A 21,195-nucleotide genomic window follows, 5' to 3' on the forward strand; every position below is an offset into this window, starting at 1 on the left:
TCTAAACATTGCATGGTGAATACGGCGCAAGTTGTGCTACAAGAAGTCTGCTAAAGTATTTCACAGTGATCTCTTTCGTTTAGACCCGCTCCGCAAGAAATATAATACAGAGAATCCCGTATGTCAACAAAAACACAGGCATAGCAATAACAGCAAAACGCTAAACAGTTTGCAGAGTTTGTAAGTGACCAGGAAGTGGCTGATGACGAGCTGGTTGTGTCGTTTGACGTGGTTTCACTATTCACCTCCATACCAATCGACATGGCTATAGATATAGTTCAGCGAAAACTCGAGGGATCTGACGATTGGAGAAGTCATACACAGCTGACTAAAGGCTAGGTCCTGGAATCTACTCTCCTTTTTGCTGCACAACAGCTATTTTGTATTCGAGGGAACCCAATACCACCAGGTATCGGGATGTGCCATGGGATCGCCAGTCAGTGCGGTGATCGCAGAGCTTGTAATGCAAGAAGTCGAAGAAAGAGCGTTAGAACCTTCGCCCGTTCAACCAAAGTGGTGGCGCCGCTATGTCGATGATTCGAATGCGTGCATTAAGAGGGACGGTGTTGAAGCTTTTAAACTCGATAAACGCCAACATTCAGTTTACAGTTGAGATGCCTACAACGACTATGGGCAAGAAAAGCATAGCCTTCCTGGACACCAACAACACCGTTAATGAGGATGGTAGGATTGAGGTGAGTGTATACCGCAAGACCACACTTTCATTCACACAGCCCAGCGCAAAGCAAAAGAGCTGTCGTTAAAACTCTAATGGACCGAGCTAAGTGCATTCCATCAACAACTTCGCAAAGACAAAACGAAAAAAACGCGTTATTAATGACTTAAAAGCTAACGGTTATCCCGAGAGCTTCATCAAGTCAGCTGGCGAATCAAACAAAACAAACACGCAACCAAGAACCCAGCCGAATCCGAAGGCATACACGTCCATTCCGTATGTGAAAGGAGTGTCGGTGCGCGTTCGACGGATTTTGAGCCGCGAAAATATCAAGACAGCGTTTAAACCAGTACGAACGTCAGAAAATATCTTCAAAAAGCCCAAGGACCGACCGAATAAAGAGCAGTTGAAAGGAATCGTATACAAAGTGACTTGCAGGACCTGTTCATTTGCATACGTTGGGGAAAGCAAAAGAAACTGGAAATCGCGAGGGGCCGAACACAAGCCCGGAACAAACGGAAATATCAACTCCGCGGTTAAAAATCATGCAGAAATCGGCCACGACATACATCCAAGTTACGCCGAAATTCTTGAAACAGGTGTAAGCAGCAAGAACAAAAGACTGTTTCTGGAATCTTTACATTCTTTCCTCGACAAAAACACTATAAACGAAAGAGCGCCCTTCCCAAGGGTTTACGCATCGCTAGTTGCTCCCCAGGGGGGGAACGAACAATAACTTCAATGCAACTTATTAGAATTCTTCGAACCTTGCAAAAATCCATCCTTCTCTGACGAAGACCGCAGAAGGCGATCGAAAATTTAGATTGTCGTTTTGTATTTTTAGATCTGTTTTAAACATTTTTATATTTTAAGCAATAACAACAAGTGCCCAAAACGTTTTTGATAATCATAATAAGGACACCGTTTTGAAACTCTATTGAGCCAGGACATATAGCATCCGTTTTCACAGCTAATTTTAAAGCAGTTGTTGTGCAGTATCACGATACTAGTATTGACTACGAGAGAGACGCGAAAAACACGCGCGAGTGAAAAATGACCGCGCAAAACCTTTTTATTTGCGCGTATATCCGCGAGATTTCTCACGGCCATTTTTCAACTCGCGCGTTTATCTAACATCAAAGACAGGCTTCTCGTAATATTGTACTAGTTGGTCCTCATTGTACTAGTTGTATCCCATGTTCCCAAAAGTTAATGACCATGTTCCCTTGTTCCCTGCAACCCATGAAAGAGCCTCAGTTCTCACTAATGTATATAAGTTGATTTATTCAATTCTCAACAGTAACAAAACGGTTTAATGTATATTTTTCTAACATAACAAAAGTTTAAATATTACTTTAACCTTAACGTAACGGTTAATGTTAAACTGAAAAAGTAGAAATTTATAACGTTGGTCTCACACACTTACAACTTTACAGTGTGATCAAAGCGAGATAACATCCTTAATCATATACAATTGTTAAAATGAAACTCTGACTTCTGGTGATATAAATTATTTGAATGAATGTTAACATCCTGAAACCTGAGTGGGCATTTACGCCAACAAGGGTTTAGATAAAACAATCTAACTCTTTAATCTAACACAACTTTTTAATACTCACAGGCCACCCTGATTTTAGTGTTTCGTGCCAATCTGACTTATTAGGAGCAAAACGTCAAAATCTCGATTGCAGAATTTCATTCAAGCTAATATCGTAAATGTTGTGGTTTATCAAAAACGTTGTGGCTGATTCAAGCTTTATTTCTGGTGGTATTTCACTTCTGGTGATATCTATTACTTAAATGAATGTTAACGTCCTTAAACCTGAGAAGGCATTGACGCCAACAAGGTTTTAGTTAAAACAATCTAACACAACTTTTTAATACTCACAGGTCATCCTTATTCTAGTGTTTCATGCCAATCTCTACTAATTAGGAGCACTTAACGTCAAAATCTCGATTGCAGAAAATGTTGTGGTTTATCAAAAAATGTTGTGGTTGATTCAAGCTATTTCTCGGTGGACTTTGCAGGTACATATTGATACTTTGTTCATACTGCTTTGCTTCGTTTTAGCATCTCCCCTTAATCAGCGGACCTTATTGTTACGTACTATCGCGGGAACGTTATTTCGCAAAAAATCAAGATAGATTTTAAACGACTTTACTTCCGCGGTTTCGCAGGATACTTTTGTTGAAAGTACAAAGTTACGCGAACATTTTCCAAATCTGATCCGTATTAAAAAAGAGCTAGTCTTAGAATCGGCACAACAGATTTTAAAGCTATATTTTTACAGTCACATTGAAAAGAACAATACCAAATGAAAACAAAACCTAAATTAAGTAGACATGCTCGTTTGCTACAAAGAGTCTACAAAGCTCAACGTTATACTTCACAGTTGTATGATTCGGAGAAAGCAAGCATGAACACGGATAAAAATTTAAACTGAAGTCAAGGTTTATAAATGGGTTTTACAGCAGGGTGTTAAATTTTTCGTCAATATTTCTAACGTTTTTTCGCGGTTTTTTAATTTTTTAAAAAATTGCAAAAAAAATCGAGAAAAAAGTAACAATAACGTACTCTTCTAATGCTTCTGAGCTAAGAACGTAATCAGTTAGCAATTTCATTTCATTCAAATTATTTCGAAATCTAACACTGATCAACATTACGCATATAGGGTTGTCGTACACCATTACAATAGAATACATAGCTCTTTGAGACATAAATGCATCTAACCTCAATATATAACGTACATGTAACCTTTAACACTACAGAAAGTACCACTCAAAAATCAATCTTTTCTCATACCATGTTTGTACATATGATACAGTATTCCACAAACGTTGTGACAAAATTCACCGCACATCCAACAGGTGTATTTCTCCCTGTCTTCCAAGGATATCTTCCTGCATCTGTGTCTCTTTAAACCACTGTCATCTTTGAAGCCTTTACTGCATTGGCTGCACTTGTGGGACAAATCACTATGAAATGATCTGTTATGATATGACAGGCTTGAACGCTGAGTGAAACAGTTGTCACATTGAGTACATTTGAAGGGTTTCTCACCACTATGAACTCTCAGGTGATCTTGCAAAGGTCCTGACCGATTAAAGCACTTGTCACATTGGGTACATTTGAAGGGTTTTTCACCACTGTGAATTTTCAGGTGTCGATGCAAAACGTCGGACTGTTTAAAGCACTTGCCACACTGTGTACATTTGTAGGGTCTCTCATCACTGTGAATTTCTAGGTGTTTTTTCAAATTTCCTGCCCGATTAAAACACTTGTCACATTGAGTGCATTTAAAAGGTTTTACACCACTGTGAATCATCAGATGCCTTCTTAAGTTTGACTTAAGTTTAAAACATTTCTCACAAACAGTGCATTTAAATGCCTCATCTTTGTTCCTCCTCGTCATATTCACATCTGTTCTTGTCTCCTGACAACCTTTTTTAAACAAGAAAGCAATATTCTGTAAGTTAAAATAGCAGTTAACAGAATAAAAGGATTTTGAGTGCATAATTTGTACTGTAAGGATTACACTAGAAGTCAAAGAAACATGGTTGTTTGCTGTTTAGACAAAACATTGGCTGGTAACAAGTGCAGGTCACATACACAGGTCATTGTGAAAAACATACCAGACATGTTCTCTAGCCCTAATACTATTCCAAACAGTTTTTGACTAATGTTTAGTGCTAGGAGACTCTGTTTAGCCAGTTTGTAGATCGTAGCATGGTGACCTATGCTTGTGATCTCTGAAATGTGACCCATGTTTTGTACAGGCCACTTACAACACCAGCAATAACTTGTACCCGATGTTTTACTTATAACAGTGTATTTTTAAAAGAAGGGCAATTTAAGCTGATTGCTTAATCAGGTAATTCAAAAATTCAAGGCCCACTTCAACCCTGCATGGTTTGAAGAACCTTCAATGTTTAATGTGTGCCCTTATTGGGCCAATATTGGTCAAATGTGTAACTTAGTTGCGTGAAGACTGAGGAAATGGACTCATTGTGGTATTAACAAAAATTGATATAGCAAAAGATAGTTTAAATTCACAGCCCCAACTACGTCACTAACATTCATTAACAGCTCTTTTTCTTGCACAACAGATGTGGAATTTTTTATTTCAAGATTCCACTAAGAAAACTGGAGTAAGCTTCAAAGAGAAATTTTAAATCACTGCAGAAAAATGGCAGTACAGGGCTTAGCCATCGTGTTGTTTCAAAAAAATATCCATACCCTTCGTGCGAACCCCACCCCAACTCTGCTGGAAATTTCACTTATGCTTTATACTTTTATTTAAAAACTTTGGCTTTAACATGCCCTCCCCTCCCCCAGGGAGTTTCCAATGACTTTCCTTGGGTGAGTAAGAAAATTTCCTGGAATCACACATAGGCTTCATAGAGGAGGCAGGCAGCGTGGCCAAGTGGTTTAGGGTCCAGGGTTCAAGTCCTCCATCCTGTCACTAGCAGGATTTGTTCTCGGTAGTCCCGAATTCAAATTCCCTAACATGCTTTGTATATAGCCAACTGGTCTGCCTCCTGCCAGTTGGAATTTTAACCATGCTATGTTCATTTAAAATAATTATTTGTTTCCTCTGCTTTAGTGGCATGCCTGTGAACTAATGATCTTGAAGGTACATGTAAGCGCATAACCACTAGAAACAAGTTATTTTTTTTGCACAATGATAATTTATAGGCTATTTGGGGGCACTAAAAAGAGAATTCAAATTTTACAGGCAAAATACTTTGAAATACTAAAAAACTCGAAATACACATTGTCATAAATAAATTTGATTAGCAATTCTAACAGATTTGACAAGATGCTCTCTTATGAAGAAAAAGTACAGAATTTCATGAATAAATTAATAAACAATAATCTCCACTTGGACCAAACATACAATTATGACTATGGACACATTAACCTGAATGAAACATTTCACAGAGAATCAAATTAATGAAAAACTGAGCTTTGACTTAGGTTTTCAGTAACAACAGTTTATGTCTGAGTTAAATATCTGTGAATTTGTATACACCAAATGAACGCCATTATTTTTGTTATTATACATTGTAGTCACTAGCTGTCTTCTCATTGGCTAAGAGCCTACAGCTAATTCTGGGAATCCGCGCAACCGCGTGCAACCTACAGATTAGTGAATAATCTGCTAGCAGATTATTCACTAATCTGTAGGTTGCGCGCGCAATGCATGATGAAGAAAGACTCATTAAAACTTATTGCTCTCCTCTAAAGTGGTGTCCACCCATTAAAAAATGTGTGCATAACATTAAACAATAATTCTCATTTCTGAATGAAGTTTAAATTTGAATGCCTAAACTCAACCAGCTTATCTAGAAGAATACCATGTCCGGGTAGTCTCCTTCTAGCAACTGACTGACTTAAAGGGAAAACTTAGTATCAGTTCACTATAAGCCTGCAGGCAGGGGCATGTACTAAAACCCGAAATAACGAAACGAAACCACCGAAACGAAACGACCGAAACCGCCGAAACAAAATGACCGAAACCGCCGAAACGACCGAAACGAAACCGCCAAAAGAACCGAAACGGCCGAAACGAGCAAAACAAAACAAAATCACAGAAACAAGCAAAACTTCAAGATTTTCTACTATACAATTTTTTACTATACACTCCGTTTAGCCTACTATACACTCCGGTTAGCCTACTATACATCCCGGTTAGCCTACTATATACTCCTGTTAGCCTACTATGCACTCCGGTTAGCCTACTATACACCCCGGTTAGCCTACTATATACTCCTGTTAGCCTACTACATACTCAGGTTAGCCTATTTTTCACTTAGGTTAGCCTACTATACACCCCAGTTAGCCTACTATATACAGACGAATCCCGATAACTCGAACCTTCAAGGGAAATCGAAAACGGTTCGAAATATCGGGAGTTCAAGTTATCGAGGGTAAAATTAGTAAGAAATTGATCTGAAGGGGAATCGAAAAAGGTTCGAGTTAGCGGGAGTTCGAGTTATTGAGGGTTCGAGTTACCGGGATTCAACTGTACTCCTGTTAGCCTACTATACACTCTGGTTAGCCTACTATATACCCCGGTTAACCTACTATATATTCCTGTTAGCCTACTACACACTCTGGTTAGCCTATTTTTCACTTAGCTTAGCCTACTATGCACTCCGGTTAGCCTGTTTATGGTTAGCTCTCAATAATTGTAATGGGTTTTGTTTGTTTCGGTGATTTCGTTTCGTTTTGCTCGTTTCGGTTGTTTCGGCGGTTTCGTTTCGTTTCAGTGGTTTTGTTTCGTTGTTTTAGGTTTTAGTACATGCCGCAGGCAGGTGCACCTTTGGGTAACATGCAAAAGCCACGAGAAAGTAGCAAGGTTTGATATCTGTAAAATATTTACTTCCACTGCGGAAACCGTAAGCAAATTAAATTTCACTCAAGAACCGAAAAGAGGAGCTAAAAAAATGTTTAAGGCTTAAGGTCTTGTAAGCAAAGGCTTAGTGAAAATGACCTTGTTTCTGCAATCTGTCGCTGAATGACGCTTGAAGGCAGACAAATTACAAGAACACAAGCATTTTATGTTGTTTTATGGTTTGCAAATTGCCATCACGTTAACACAAAACTTTTTCCTTTTTCAGTCAACAATTTACAATTATATTTTTGAGAACTGAAAGACACTCCTTTCTAGCCAGAAAATGGCTGAATTGAATGTACCCACTCAAATCTTGCATTAAGTTAACTCAGCGACTCATTCTCGCAGTTTTTTCGCTTGTGCATTTGACCCAAAGGTGAGCCTGCTTGCAGGCTAGCTCACTATATACTGCCAGTGAAGAATTTCGATCCATATCCTCAATCCCGTAATCCCACCACGTTTTCAAGTTGTAATTTTCCAAGATGGCGGAAGGTAGTATGTCGAAGTAAAAACTGTTTTCTGCCAAAACGACAATCATGGCCCACTAATATAAAAAACTCATATTGTGAACCAAAAATATAACCTCATGAACGGCATTAATTAAAGGCTCAGCTGCATAAAAAAAACCCGAGTTGATCGACTATCAAATCTCAGCAAATCTTGGAACACAGCACATTAATACAGCCATTGAACTGAACTTTAAACAGTTCTTGTGTACTGTGATCATCAAGTATTATGAGTTTGATTACGTACCTTATTAAGTCCTTTGGGTAAAAATACAGGCGACGATAGCGGACAAATCAACAAAATCAACACGCGTACGAAACAACCAACATCGAACCAAAACGAAACCACTGCAAGTCAAACTGATCACGTGATTACCTTGCCGGGGTAGGGAGAGTCAACAAGGCAAAGAGAATCTCTTTTTGTTCTATTTCTTGCAATTCCTGCCCTTTTTGAGATTCCAACTGCAATGTACTTTCTATTTAAAATAAATGTACACGAGACTGAATCATCGGTTATTTGTTATCGACCAAGCAGCTTTTCCTTGGGAACGAGCGCCTCCCTCGAGTTTCGCGAATGTCGCGTTTTCTGCTTGATTCTCGCGCGCTTTTTACGCCTCGCCTCGCAAACAGTTCTGGAAGCAGAGAAATGGGTCACGGTCGGGTGTCTTTTATATGCTCCCTTCTCGTTCTTATCGGCTATCGGTGTCTCTTAATTCAGTTTCCAAAGCTCGAGCCATTTTCGTTTCTTTGCTCAATAATAATTACAATTATAAAAAAAGTTTATCTTAAAAGAATTCTGGGATTTCCGTTCCCATGCACTTCGAAGCTTGAGGCCCAAAATTAGTAGCATTGACTAACAAACTGGGACAGCACTGAAAATGAACTTTCTAAACTATTCTGCAAGGAAAACCTCAGTTTTAACTTCAAAAAAATCCGTCATCTTCCTCTGAAATTTTCCGCCGAGAATTCACTGTGCAATGGTTTTCATAGTCCAGTTCCTGAACTCCCTCTTCAACGCGCCCTTTATAGGGGTTAGGGCGCGCGGAAGAGAGAGTTCAGGGACTGGGCTATGGTTTTCTTCGTAGCCGGATTTATCCGATGGTCCGAGGTTCAGTTTCTCCTCTCATCAGGTAACCTAGGACATATTATGGTCACGTGACTTATTAATACAAGGATCATTACACCCGTTTCTTAACATTTCAATTTTTTAATCGGACGGGGCCTGGGCCCGATTCATAATCTACACGGAATTTTTTTTTTGTCGGTAAATCGTCCCAGACGCACGCGGCCCAGCCGACTCCTTGGTCACGGTCACGCAAATTTTGATTTTGATGTCTCGGTTAGCGATCGCTCGTCCACGGGTATTATGAACACTCTGCTTTCTGTTCAGTGTAGAGGGTATGTTTGTGTCATTGGTGCGTTTGATTCAGCGGGCACTGAATGTTTACAATGCGAAGCCGAAAAGTGTTTTGAGATGTCCAAGCTAATTAAAAATAAAACGATTACCCACGGGCCCAGGCGACTCCTTGGTCATGCAAGTTTTGATGTTTGTTGGCGATCGCTCGCCTGTAGTTATAAATAATCATACATCTATTTTAAAAATATTTACGAATTCTCTGCGCTCTGTTTTTTGTGAAATATTTATTTTTTAATTCAAGCGTATGGCTCGGAGCAAGCACTGAATATTTACGTTGCGATTTGACATGTCCAAACTATTTAAAAATGAAAAATAAATTATTTTTCGTGTGTTATGCAAGTGTTTTGACTTTATTTTTGGAATCGAAAGGAAATTGCAAACCCAGCAAAACTTTGTCAGGGCACGGGACAAGGGGAAATTACCTGCTGAATCACGTAGTCAGTTATTCTCTATTTGCGTGCTTTCAATCACGCGACTTCGCAAATGCCACTGAAAGCTGTGTTTTTCTAGCTTCTTTTATTTTAACCGAAATCAATTCAGGTGGTTTGAGTGTACATGTATTTTATGTAAGATTCGGAACAAAATAAATATTTGCAAGCCCAGACAGGAATTTGTTTATGCATGTGGACCAAAAAAGAGATGACGTAATCAGGGAAATTTCGGTTCAATACTCCGGCTCACGCAAACTTCTTGACTGGTGCAAAACTCGGACTTGAGTCGTTGGACGACGCTAAACGGAGAAATACAACGGGATGGCCTAAGTCTACTTTAAGTCTACTTTTTATTTTAGCGTGAAATGGACTCCCTTTTATTGTCATTCAACTGCTTTGGGTTTATCTTATTCAACATTTGGAACAACAAAAAAATATTTACATGCCTAACTTTATCCGGCTAGGCATGTGGTGTAAGGCAAGAGATAATGCGTTGAAGGAAATTCAGCTCACGCACACTCCGTGACTCACGCAAACACTTGTGTGTTTCTCAAGTGACTGCTTTTCTAAAGATTTTTTAACTGTCCTGCGCCGTGTCTTTCTGGCCAATTTAAAAAAAAAAAATGAAAAGAAGTGGTCAAACATTAACCGCCCGATTATAAACTGCTTGAAGTTTCATGTTATTTGTAGAATCGCTCAGTCACTTTCAATAACGACTTTTATTCTCACTAGCCATGATATCAGGTTAAATGTGACAAAGTTGTCATTAACTAAAGAACATATACATATGTACTGTTGGTTAGACTTTATCAAGGTAACAGCTCTGTTATAAAATTCTGTAAATTTAACACAACGAACCAAGACCATCATTACCGACTGTTGGGCTCAACCCAATAGTTCTTAAATTACATTTTTTGTTTCCTTCTCCACACGCAGAAAGGAAGTGAATCAATTTCTAGAAGATGGATATTAATTAAGCCCTTGGGCAAAAAAGTTATGCTGATTAACATTTAACGTACCTCCCCAGTATTGCATTGTGCATACCTACTGCGCAATATTGTACGCGTGGTGAACCTCGCCAGAGAGATAAATCGTCATTCTCTCATAAACGAGTACGGTAACCTATCATTTCCTTCTGTTGTTTGAATCAAAATTAATTCTTAGTGTAGAAAAAGCGATAATCGTCGGAAACGTGAATTTAGCAAGCCATCGTGACTATAATCATGGTGATTTTGTGAGGATTAATTGGGTAAAAACGAAGTGCTGTTGCTCCTAAACGAGCATTGGCACCCTCCGTCTTTATTTCAAAATTTACGTTCGTATAACATAAACAATTCTCAGTGCAGATTCTATTTCAGTGGAATGAAATTAAAGGGCCCGCAATGCGTGCATAAGTTACGCGGATGATGACGGAATGGAGTCAATTGGGAGAAATGAGAACTGAATTGGGTTTTGTAAACATGCTGAGTGTGTAATCAAATTGAGACTGAATAATTTTGACATAAAATTCTAAATCGTAGGAAGACCCTTCTTGCTGTTTTGAAACTTTATTAAGCCAGGTTAACCATTTACTGTTCAGGATCACGGTGCTAGTATAGACTACGAGCTGCCCATCTTCTTTGTCCGTCGAGAGTGACGCGAGAAAACGCGCGAGTGAAAAATGGCCGCGCGAAACCTTCTAATTTGCGGGTCTATCTACGAGAATTTGCGTGGCCATATTTTCACTCGCGCGTTTATCCGCCTCCTGCTCGACGGACTGAGATAAAGGACAGTCCACCTGTAGTCTTGTACTAGTTGGTCCTCATTAACAAGAGCTTATAATGAAGTTTGTTTCTTCAGTTTAAATCCCTTGTTTCCAATAAGTTAATGTCCATGTTCCCTTATTCCCTGTTCCCGCTGGGTGAGCCTCAATTCTCACTAAGGTAAAATAGTAGATTTATTCATTATCAACAGTAACAAAACAGTTTCATATATATTTTTTTAAACATAACAAAACTTAAACTACTTCAAAGTGACCTTAACGTAACGGTTCACGCTAAACTGAAAAAGTAGAAATTTATAACGATGGTCTCACACACTTAAAACTTTACAATGTGATCTGAGCGAGATAAAAAATTCGTTGAAAGTCACTGATACAATGAATGGATACAAGAAATATTAACGTCCTTAACTATATACAGTTGTAAACATGAACTCTCACTTCTGGTGATATATATTATTTGAAATTTAACGTCCTTAAACCTGATTTGGCATTTACGTCAGCAAGGTTTCAGACAAAACAATGTAACTTTACTATCTAACGCAAGTGGACAAACACGACTCTTTATTTGGTGAACAAAACGTCCAAATCATGAACACAGAAATTGATTCAAGATCCATGTAGTTTCCCTTTGTTTAAACATTTACCTACAATCAGCATACATTAATCTCACATGTTCTTGTGAAAACTCAGTTCGGCGTAAATTGAAGAGTCAAATTTCGCGAGACCTGCTATTTTACAAAAATCTCCTATTGAAAAAAAATTAAGCTACATTTTACATAGGATTCAAAAGAACTATAGCAAAACAAAACCTTAAAGAGGTAGATATGTTTCCTAGTTCCTAGGCATTACTTTTCGTCACGGTCAACTCAGGTCACGTGGTCCAAGTCGGCCGATCGCCCCGGAAACGTCTATAAAACGAGTACTGTAGTGACATCAGTAATACTGTGAAGGGCTGGGAAAAACCCGTACAGAAACTATGCAAGTAGACCATTGTCGTCGCCCTAGCGCTTTCGTTTCTCTTAGCCGGCTGGGCCTTGGCACGAGAAAATGAAGGGCTCTGGGGACACAGGATTTTCAGTCCTAGATTCTAGGACCTCCGCTCTTCATGTATGCAGTCATGACGTTTCAAAAGAATGTATGATAGAGTCGTTACGTTTTTCGACTTCCGTTTAGGAACTCTTAGTTCAAAACAGCCAATCAAAAAAATTCGAATTAATGCCCTTCGTTTTCTCGTGCCAAGCCGGCTAAGAGAAACGAAAGGGCTTTGGGGACGAGAATGGCAAGCAGACATGCTCGTTTACTACAAAGCTCAACGTTATACTACACATACAGAACAAGAGAGCGGGAGCACGGACAACCATGTATACTGACCTGACTGTCAATAAATTGGTTTTAAAGTGGGGTGTGAAATTTTGCGTCACTTACTTTCGTGGCCTTTTTTACAGGCCGGTTTTCTTGAAATTGTGGACATCGCGAGATCGGTAATAATAAGGTACTCCTCTACCGCTTCCAAGCATAGTTAATTGAGGAAAAAAGTTATGGAAGGCGGCAAAATTCTTTGTTTTAGGTCGTTGTTTGCTATTTAATGGGTTAAAAGTGCACAAAATCTGACAAAATATAATAGGAAGTTATGTGTTCATGCAATAACCAATAAAAACGCCCCAATTACCTTGTCTAACCTTAAAAGACAGAATTCAATAAACAGCTCATTGAGATATTATTGTATTTTACAATACACCGATTCAGCGTAAGCCGGAAGTTGCATGGAAACGAGGCCTAAGGGCCCTCGGCGGCTAAAAACTATAAAGTTTTTACTAGTGTTTGGGGCGTTTCGAGTCGAAAGAAAGTATTTCCTTTACAAATTAGCCACGAATCTTGATCCCTATCATTGCAAAAGTATAAAGAGAAGAAATTTTAATGTCTACCAGGCGACAGGTGAAATTCTAACAGCTTAGCGGTAAGATTTTGCTGCCAACTTCAATATTCCCTCGCCAGCATAGGCTGAATTTCATCCGTTCTCTCAGGTAGTTTACAATCAATTTTGAATTTTGTTAATCAATAAACCACGTTCAAATCCAGAACACCCTTTTAGAAACAGATTTTTCTGTGGGAAGGAAGCCCTTTGGTTTTCGATCTGAATGAAAACGTTCTAGTATTAATGGAGAAACTCGCGTAAACATCACGCATACATCAGTTTACTGATTCTGCTACAGAATTTGTTAGATTTTTTCAGTAGAATTTGTAAATTTGCATGAACTGTTTCAGGTGTAAATTGAATTGTGCATGTATTTGAGTTGCAGATTCATACAGGTTAACAATAAAATAAAGCCAACTTTCATATCAAAAGAATTATAAAGTACACAACGTCGTTTTCGACGCCAATGGGTGAGTTGTGTGTATACACGGAAGCTTATTTAGTGTTTAAATTCAGCGATGCTTTTTTAACACACCGATTCTAGAGTAGTAGCAAAATGAAGCAGTGTATTCAAAGCAGACTCGGTTGTTATTACCGGTAAAATTATACCGACCGGAAAGCTTACATGTAAACAATAAAATCTTCTCTTGCTGGTCAAATTCGATCCGGTTCACAAATGAAGTCAGGTCCGTAAAAAAATTCAGTGAAAACAATGTGACATACCTGTATTTGACTGGGTTGACTGTACGCTTTTCGATTGTTGATTAATTTTTTATGATTGGAAAATGTTACAACAAACTGCGGTACATGTTTACGTGAGCTTCTCTGTCGAAACAAACGAACATAATTTAGATAACTGAAACTATTTGTGAGACATGTTTACGCGTGAATTTCTCTACGATACTATGTCGATACCTGCAACTTTTCATTCGGATTGAAAACCTAAGGGGCTCTCAACACCAAATTTGTTCTTCAAAAGTTCCATCCAGTGAATCATAAGGTAGTTCGTTTTATTGATTAACAAAATCCAAAAGTGAGTGTAGCCAGAGAACGGCAAACATTCAGGCTATGCTGAGTTGCTGATAAGTGAATATAAAATATTCGATTCCAAAGAAGATGACAACAAAATCTTACCGGTAAGCTGTAAGAATTTCTTCTCTAGCCTGCTAGACCTTAAATTTCTTCTTCTTATACTTTTGAACTTATAAGGATCAAGATTCGTGGCTAATTTGTAAAGGGAATGCTTTTACCGACTCGAAATGCCCCACACGCTAATATAAAAATCTTTATAATTTTGAGCCGCCGAAGGCCCTTAGGCCTCGTTTCCATGCATTTTCCGGCTTACGCTGAATCGGTGTATACAAGCCTTGGTCACTACAGTTAGAACCACCTATTAACTAATCATCTTTTCGCATACCATTTTTATACATATGATACAGTATTCCACAAACGTTGTGACAAAATTCACCACACATCCAACAAGTGTATTTCTCCCTGTCTTCCAAGGATATCTTCTTGCATCTGTGTCTCTTTAAACCACTGTCATCTTTGAAGCCTTTACTGCATTGGCTGCACTTGTGGGGCAAATCACTATGATATAATCTGTTATGATGTAACAGATTGGAACGGTCGGCGAAACAATTGTCACATTGAGTGCATTTGAAGGGTTTCTCAGCACTGTGAGTTCTCAAATGACAATGCAATTGTTCTGCCCGACCAAAGCATTTGCCACATTGGGTACATTTGAAGGGTTTTACACCACTGTGAATTTTCAGGTGGTTATGCAAAACCTGTGACTGTTTAAAGCGTTTGTCACACTGAGCACATTTGTAGAGTCTCTCATGACTGTGAAGTTTGAGGTGGCTTTTCAAATTTCCTGCCACATTAAAACACTTGGCACATTGAGTGCATTTAAACGGTTTTTCGCCACTGTGAATCCTCAAATGTCGGCTTAACTTTGACTGGCAATTAAAACATTTCTTACAAACATTGCATTTCAATGCCTTGTCTTTATTCCTCCTCGCCATATTCACATCTGTTCTTGGGTGCTGAGAACCTTTTCAAAATTAAAAAGGCAATATTCTGTAAATTAAAGTAGCAGTTCAAATCAAAAAAGGATTTTTTTGAGGACATAACTTGTATTGTAACGATTATACTAGAAGTCAAAGAAACATGGTTGTTGCTGTTTGGACAAAACATTGGCTGGCACAAAGAGCAGGTCACAAGCACAGGTAACTGTGAAAAACGGTGCTCTAAATCTATCCCAACCTTTTTTTTTCGTTTCCTCCCTCAGAAACGATAAGGTATTATTTTGGATTCGATGTGAACTATTTACACAGTGGATGCTACTGTCCTATCAGAAGAACGCTCGCGCCCACAAAGTAAAGTTTGACCGAAGGCAATTAATTTCTTAAAAGCATGTTCTTCAAATATCGGAAAGATAATTCTCAGCATGACAAAAAATATTGAGATTTCTCACAAATACAAATATCCGCCGACTGCAATGGTTTTAGGTTTGATTAAAGCGATGTAATGTATTGGAAAAATATAGAGGTAGCTCTTTTAGCGTTTAATTGTTTGTTTAATTTAACATTCTAGCTATATTCTGAAACGGAACAAAATTTCCACCAATCAGTGTTTGCAAGCGCAAACAAAAACGTGACGTCACAAACCGCGCGAGTACACGCAAAATTGCGTGGGTTCTCGCGTGAAAGTAACCGGAGTTGCGTGATCAGTGCCACGTGAGTCACGAAAACATTCGAGTCTGCATGAAAAGTTTAGAAAAAACATCAAATTTTGTATGGACAGTATCGTATATCAAGCTGTGCAAATGCCATGTAGAACTAAATTCATATCCTTGATATACAGCTAAAGATTAAATACCGTTGCAACTGCTGGAGAAGTTTTCTGAGATTTAATTAACAATATCAACATTATTTGGATTACTCAAAGCTATCACGGTCTGATCGAAACTTCACGGCATCGCAAAAAATGTAAATCGTAATTATCAAGGCTGTGACACTGACAACAGAAGCAACTTGGCTGTGTCTTATTCTGTGGAAATAATTTCATGTTTGCCAGAAAAGCTTACAGCGCGAATCGAGACGAACATATTATTTTCTGTAGTTATTTTTTCATTGATGGGACATTCAAAGTTATGCTTAAAGGTGCAATTTCTAAGCAGAAAAAGTGTTCTGCAGAAATAAAAAATCATTTTAATTTTCATTGGATGAGTAAAAAGTCTAAAAAAGGTGAAGGCAGGCACCCTATTTCTATTTAACAATTAGACTACGAGCCCGAGTTTTCTATGAGCAAATAGTCAACGAGGTGCAGCCGCGTTGACTATCGCTCACAGAAAACGAGGGCGAGTAGTCTAATTGTTTTAGTAGAAACTCTAAGGATTGCAGTCCAAAACCTACAATATTGTGCACTTTGAAGACAAAACTCAAAAAAATTTACCGTTTAAAGAGCTACGCGCGCGCGACTGTTTTCTATCGGCGAATAGAAAACAGTGGGAGAACCAATCAGATTCGCGGATCTCCAATAGAACACAGCTGAGTTTCTACTAAAAGGAGATATATATTTATATGTTACTTGAATTCTGCCAAACTGCATCAGGTCTGAGTTTATGTCTCCTTTACATAAAATGGACAGTAGGTGTTAAATGGGAAGTTACTACTGAATATGAAGTTATTTTTATTCTTCACCCGCGCATAAATTCAGCAAAATTCAACATACACTAGGACCTCCAAATAAAAATAAACCCCAAACCCACCTCTCCTTAAACGTTACACTATTCTCACCCTTTCCGCAAACTGGAAACGAAAGACTGTTTCTTTTTTTGAAATAGCTGCTTGTTCATGGTTCGTTGGTTGTCACCATAATTATGATTGATGGCAGCAAAAAAGCTATTAAGAATTTTAATTTCAGAGGTTGCATTTCACTGAAAACCATAATAACCGGTGCAAAATATTAAAATGCAGTCTAAAACAGTAGACCACAGTACAAGGCTCCAGGGAATAAACGATATAGAGGTTGTGGGTTTTCTTCCTCAAAACCTCGTAGTAATGTCTATTGTTTCAGGCTGAATTTAAAGATATCAAAATTTGGCTATTTTCTACAATTTTCCCGAGCACTCTATGATTATAAAGGCCATAAGTAGGAAGTTTTTTTAACTTGAAATATCTCTGGGGTGGAAAGTCCAATTACTTTGAAACTTTGGAATATGTTTATTTTGTGCTTAATTAGCACTTTGGTTTAAAATAAAAAAAAGAAATTTAGGTTCATTTGGCCTTTAAAAGTTGAAATAAAACCCCATTTAGGTTGCAGATGAGCTGTTTTACAATTGGCCTGCTGTATATGTGCAATAGAACTCTAGTGTGCTTTATTTCTTTTACAGAACATAGCTGAAACCTATAGATTAGCCTGTTACCTGGGATGTGAAAAAAAGCTTCACCATTGTCTCTTGTTTTGTTGTTTAAATAATCTTTTAAACAGAAGTGAGACAGTGTCAAAGAAGGCGACAGATGAAGAGCAAAACACTGAAATGTATTGCTTTTCTTTGGAGTGATGTCTGCAACCATCTGATGTGATCAACTGGGAATTTACTTAGCAAAACAATTATGGTGCACTCCCCATAAATTAAAGACCCACAGTTCACGTTTTTTCATTAAATCAAAAATTAATGACCAGTAATAGTGTCAGATTTGAAAAACTTATAGCAAAATGACCACATAAAAATTCTGAAATTATGAAGTTGAATTTTAATTGCTTAAATTTAACTGGGTTTGTTCTCTTTGTCAGCCATTCAGAATCTCTTTATAGTTGGAGGAGGACTATGAATTTGAAATACGAATATAGTATTTAAAGAGGTATCTTTGTTTATCAATGAAGATGTCATTAAACAAAAAAAAACCGAACCTTCACCTTACCAGTGTTCAGAATACGGCATTTGTAACTGCTTTGTTAAGTGGTGGCCAGTCCTGTTGTTAGTTTTGTCACATGTTTTGTGCTCTTGAATGAACATTTTCTTAATACTATATTCTAAACCAACTAGAAGATGGTTTTTCTATGCCTTATAAGAAAATAATGCACTTTTGAGGTCTGGAAAGGCAGGTGAATGTACTTGCACAACAGCTGAGGCATCCACTAGCAGCTTTTTTAGACCTCAGTGGTGCATTATTTTCTTATAGAACAAGGAAAACCATTTTCTTGTTGGTAAATATATTTAGTATACACTAAGACAGTGGATAGCATTTTTGGTACACGCTGATTAGCTACTTAAACATCAAACACCTCTGAGAGATGCGCATGAGGAAAATTGTAACTGTTGTGTCAATACATTTTTCAAAAATTATCCTTTCAAGGAAAATTATCTCACTGTTTTAGTATATAATACTAAAACAACTATTCCCCTCAGTGTCAGTGAGGGGTCATGAATGGTCCCTCCAAATTTTGCAGTGCTCGCAAAATAGGGCTTCTGCTCGAATGCTTGCAAAATTTTAGTGGGTGCTCATTTGTTGGTGTATGCATTTTTTAAAAAATGCTCGCATGCTAAATTCGCACGTTCAGGTTTTAGCCCCAGCAAATTGTTTTAAAATTGAAAAGAATTTAAAAATATTTTGAACATACCAACTGAATGGCGCAGTGGTGAGAGCGCTCGCCTCCCACCAATGTGGCCCGGGTTCGATTCCCGGACCCGGCGTCATATGTGGGTTGAGTTTGTTGTTGGTTCTCGTCCTTGCTCCGAGGGTTTTTCTCCGGGTTCTCCGGTTTTCCTCCCTCCACAAAAACCAACACCTCTAAATTCCAATTCGATCGGGAATCCGAGGGCCACAGGTTTGTCAGTCGAAAGACTGTTATGTGCAACCCTCGTTAAACAAAGTTGATTTATTTTATTTATTTATAATATTTTGAACGCCAATAGAATTATTTAAATGTTTAAAAGCTTTGAGAGAAGGTCTGCCAAAGTAATCCGCCTCATGTAAAAATATTTCAAGGTAAATAAAAACAATAGCCTCAATTTTTCTTTAAAATCATGCACCAATATTATTTGGTGGTGGACAAAACACTGACCCCCAGTCCATGGACTACCCCCATGGACTACCCAAATGGACTACCTAAAATGGACTACCCCTAAAAAATAGACTACCCCTTAAAGTACTATTCCGAGTGTGTACCACTTACTGAGCTGTTGTTATACACACACAATTTGCACTTACATCTTAACTTGTTTATTTTCAAGCCATACGTACAATGTATCCCTCTCGCCGCCATTTTGAAAAAAATGAACATCCGCTGATCACGAAAGTGTAGACTCAAATCAAGGAATCAATCTTTGGACTCATAGAGACAGACAAAACAGGCACTGCACTGCACTACAGAAGATCCAAACTTTTATAAATAGTATCAGATAGTTGCTTGAGACGCATCTTAAACATTTGGTGGCCAGAGAAAATTTTTGAATGAATAACTTTGGCAGCGAGGAGAACAGAACCGGTAGGCAGACAAAAAATAGTGCTGAGTCTGGGCATGAGTCTTCACTTTTTGAGGTCAGCAGATGTATAGTGTAATTCATTCAAAATGGCGGCTAGAGTTGTCGAAAGTAACCAAAGTAAGTGCAAATTATGTGCGTATAACAACAGCTCAGTAAGTAGTACACACTCGGAATAGTACTTTAAGGGGTAGTCCATTTAAGGTAGTCCATTTGAGTAGTCCATGGGGGTAGTCCATGGACTGGGGGTCAGTGTTTTGTCCACCACCATACTATTTTGTCCTTGGACATTATCTGTTCCTCAAAGGTCACAGTTTTTCTGGAGCTACACTCGCAGAAAAACTGTTTAGTTCTTGGAACAGAAAATGTCTGTGGACAAATACCTGTGCATATTTTTGCACCGGATGGAGGCGATTGTTTTTACAGTAGAACCCCGGTAACTCGAATTTGAAAACTTGAACTCCCCGCTAACTCGAACTAAGTCCCATTTCCCTTGGATTTGAACCCACTTTTCTGTCTAATAATTACTCGGTTAGTTAAAACTGGTATAACTCAAATTTCCTGCTAACTCAAACTAAATTTCATTTCCCTTGATCAAAATTTGGGTCAAATTTACCCCAGTAACTCATATTCTGGTTCTTGAAACTCTCTAGTCTATGGATGTCCACTGAAATATCCCAATAGCTCTCCTTGTCATGTAATGGGATTTAAATTCAGAAACTAACACTACAGCAGTTTGATTTTAATAAGTGCAACAAACTGATCACATGTTTTAGGGTCATTTCCCGATCTCATTGTAAGAATGCATAATAGTGTTACAGTTTCTGACAAGATCAGTTTAATTTACACCGTACTGTATTCAAGTTTCCGGGGTTCTACTGTATATTTAAACTTGAGTAAAAAATAATACTATTCGTCTCAGACGTCCGTGGACAAGGGCTTTTTTCTGCCCGCTTCACGGACCGTTGGTTTTAGTCTGCGGTTCAAAAATTCTGGTCGCGTGGTAATGTTTTTGTGGCTCTGCGGTTGGCAAAACACTAATCACGTGATGCCATTTTGGTTGTTTTGAACGAAATAGCATCACATGATCAGTGTTTTGCAAACCGCAGAGCCACAAAAACATTACCATGCGACCAGAATTTTTGAACCGCAGACTAAAACCAACGGTCCGTGAAGCGGGCCGAAAAAAAACCCTTGTCCACGGACGTCTGAGACGAATAGTAGAAGACTACAATATCCCAGTTGTCCCCTTCCAGCAGATGGCAAACTTTGGGTGAAAAGTTACTATTAGCTCACTATATGCTACTCTTGAAGAATTTCGATCCATATCCCTAATCCCGTAGTCCCACCATATTTCAAGTTGTAATATTTTCAAGATGGCGGGAGTTAATTACTAAGTCGAATAGACTGTTTGCTACGTTAAACGACAATCACAAAATTCACACTGACAGCCAATACTGATAGCAGGAAAAGCCATATTGTGAACCAAATAATAACCTTTCATGCCATGAGGACATTAATAAAAGGCTCCGACTGAACAAACCCGAGTTGATCGACTATCAAATCTCAGCAAATCTTGGAACACAACACATTACAG

At 38.4% G+C, this 21,195-nt stretch overlaps 2 protein-coding genes across 2 annotated transcripts in view; both read right to left on the bottom strand.

The window, feature by feature from the left end:
* The window catches only part of LOC144663749 (uncharacterized), a 125,189-nt gene that overhangs the window by 90,759 nt on the left and 13,235 nt on the right, over positions 1-21,195 (bottom strand). The window contains exon 2 of the mRNA XM_078524804.1: positions 15,094-15,161. Coding sequence (XP_078380930.1) covers positions 15,094-15,132 — 39 coding nt within the window. The 5' untranslated portion in view covers positions 15,133-15,161. The remainder of the gene's footprint in view (positions 1-15,093; positions 15,162-21,195) is intronic.
* Positions 3,387-7,926, bottom strand: LOC144663773 (uncharacterized). Its single transcript, XM_078524840.1, has 2 exons — positions 7,828-7,926; positions 3,387-4,118 (listed from the first exon to the last, which is right to left on the bottom strand). Exon 2 carries the CDS (start codon positions 4,087-4,089, stop codon positions 3,463-3,465), a length of 627 nt encoding a protein of 208 aa, XP_078380966.1. The 5' UTR covers positions 4,090-4,118; positions 7,828-7,926; the 3' UTR covers positions 3,387-3,462.

The sequence above is a fragment of the Oculina patagonica genome, chromosome 8 (genome assembly GCF_052425735.1).
Source record: "Oculina patagonica isolate OP01 chromosome 8, crgOcupat, whole genome shotgun sequence".
NCBI lineage: Eukaryota > Metazoa > Cnidaria > Anthozoa > Scleractinia > Oculinidae > Oculina > Oculina patagonica.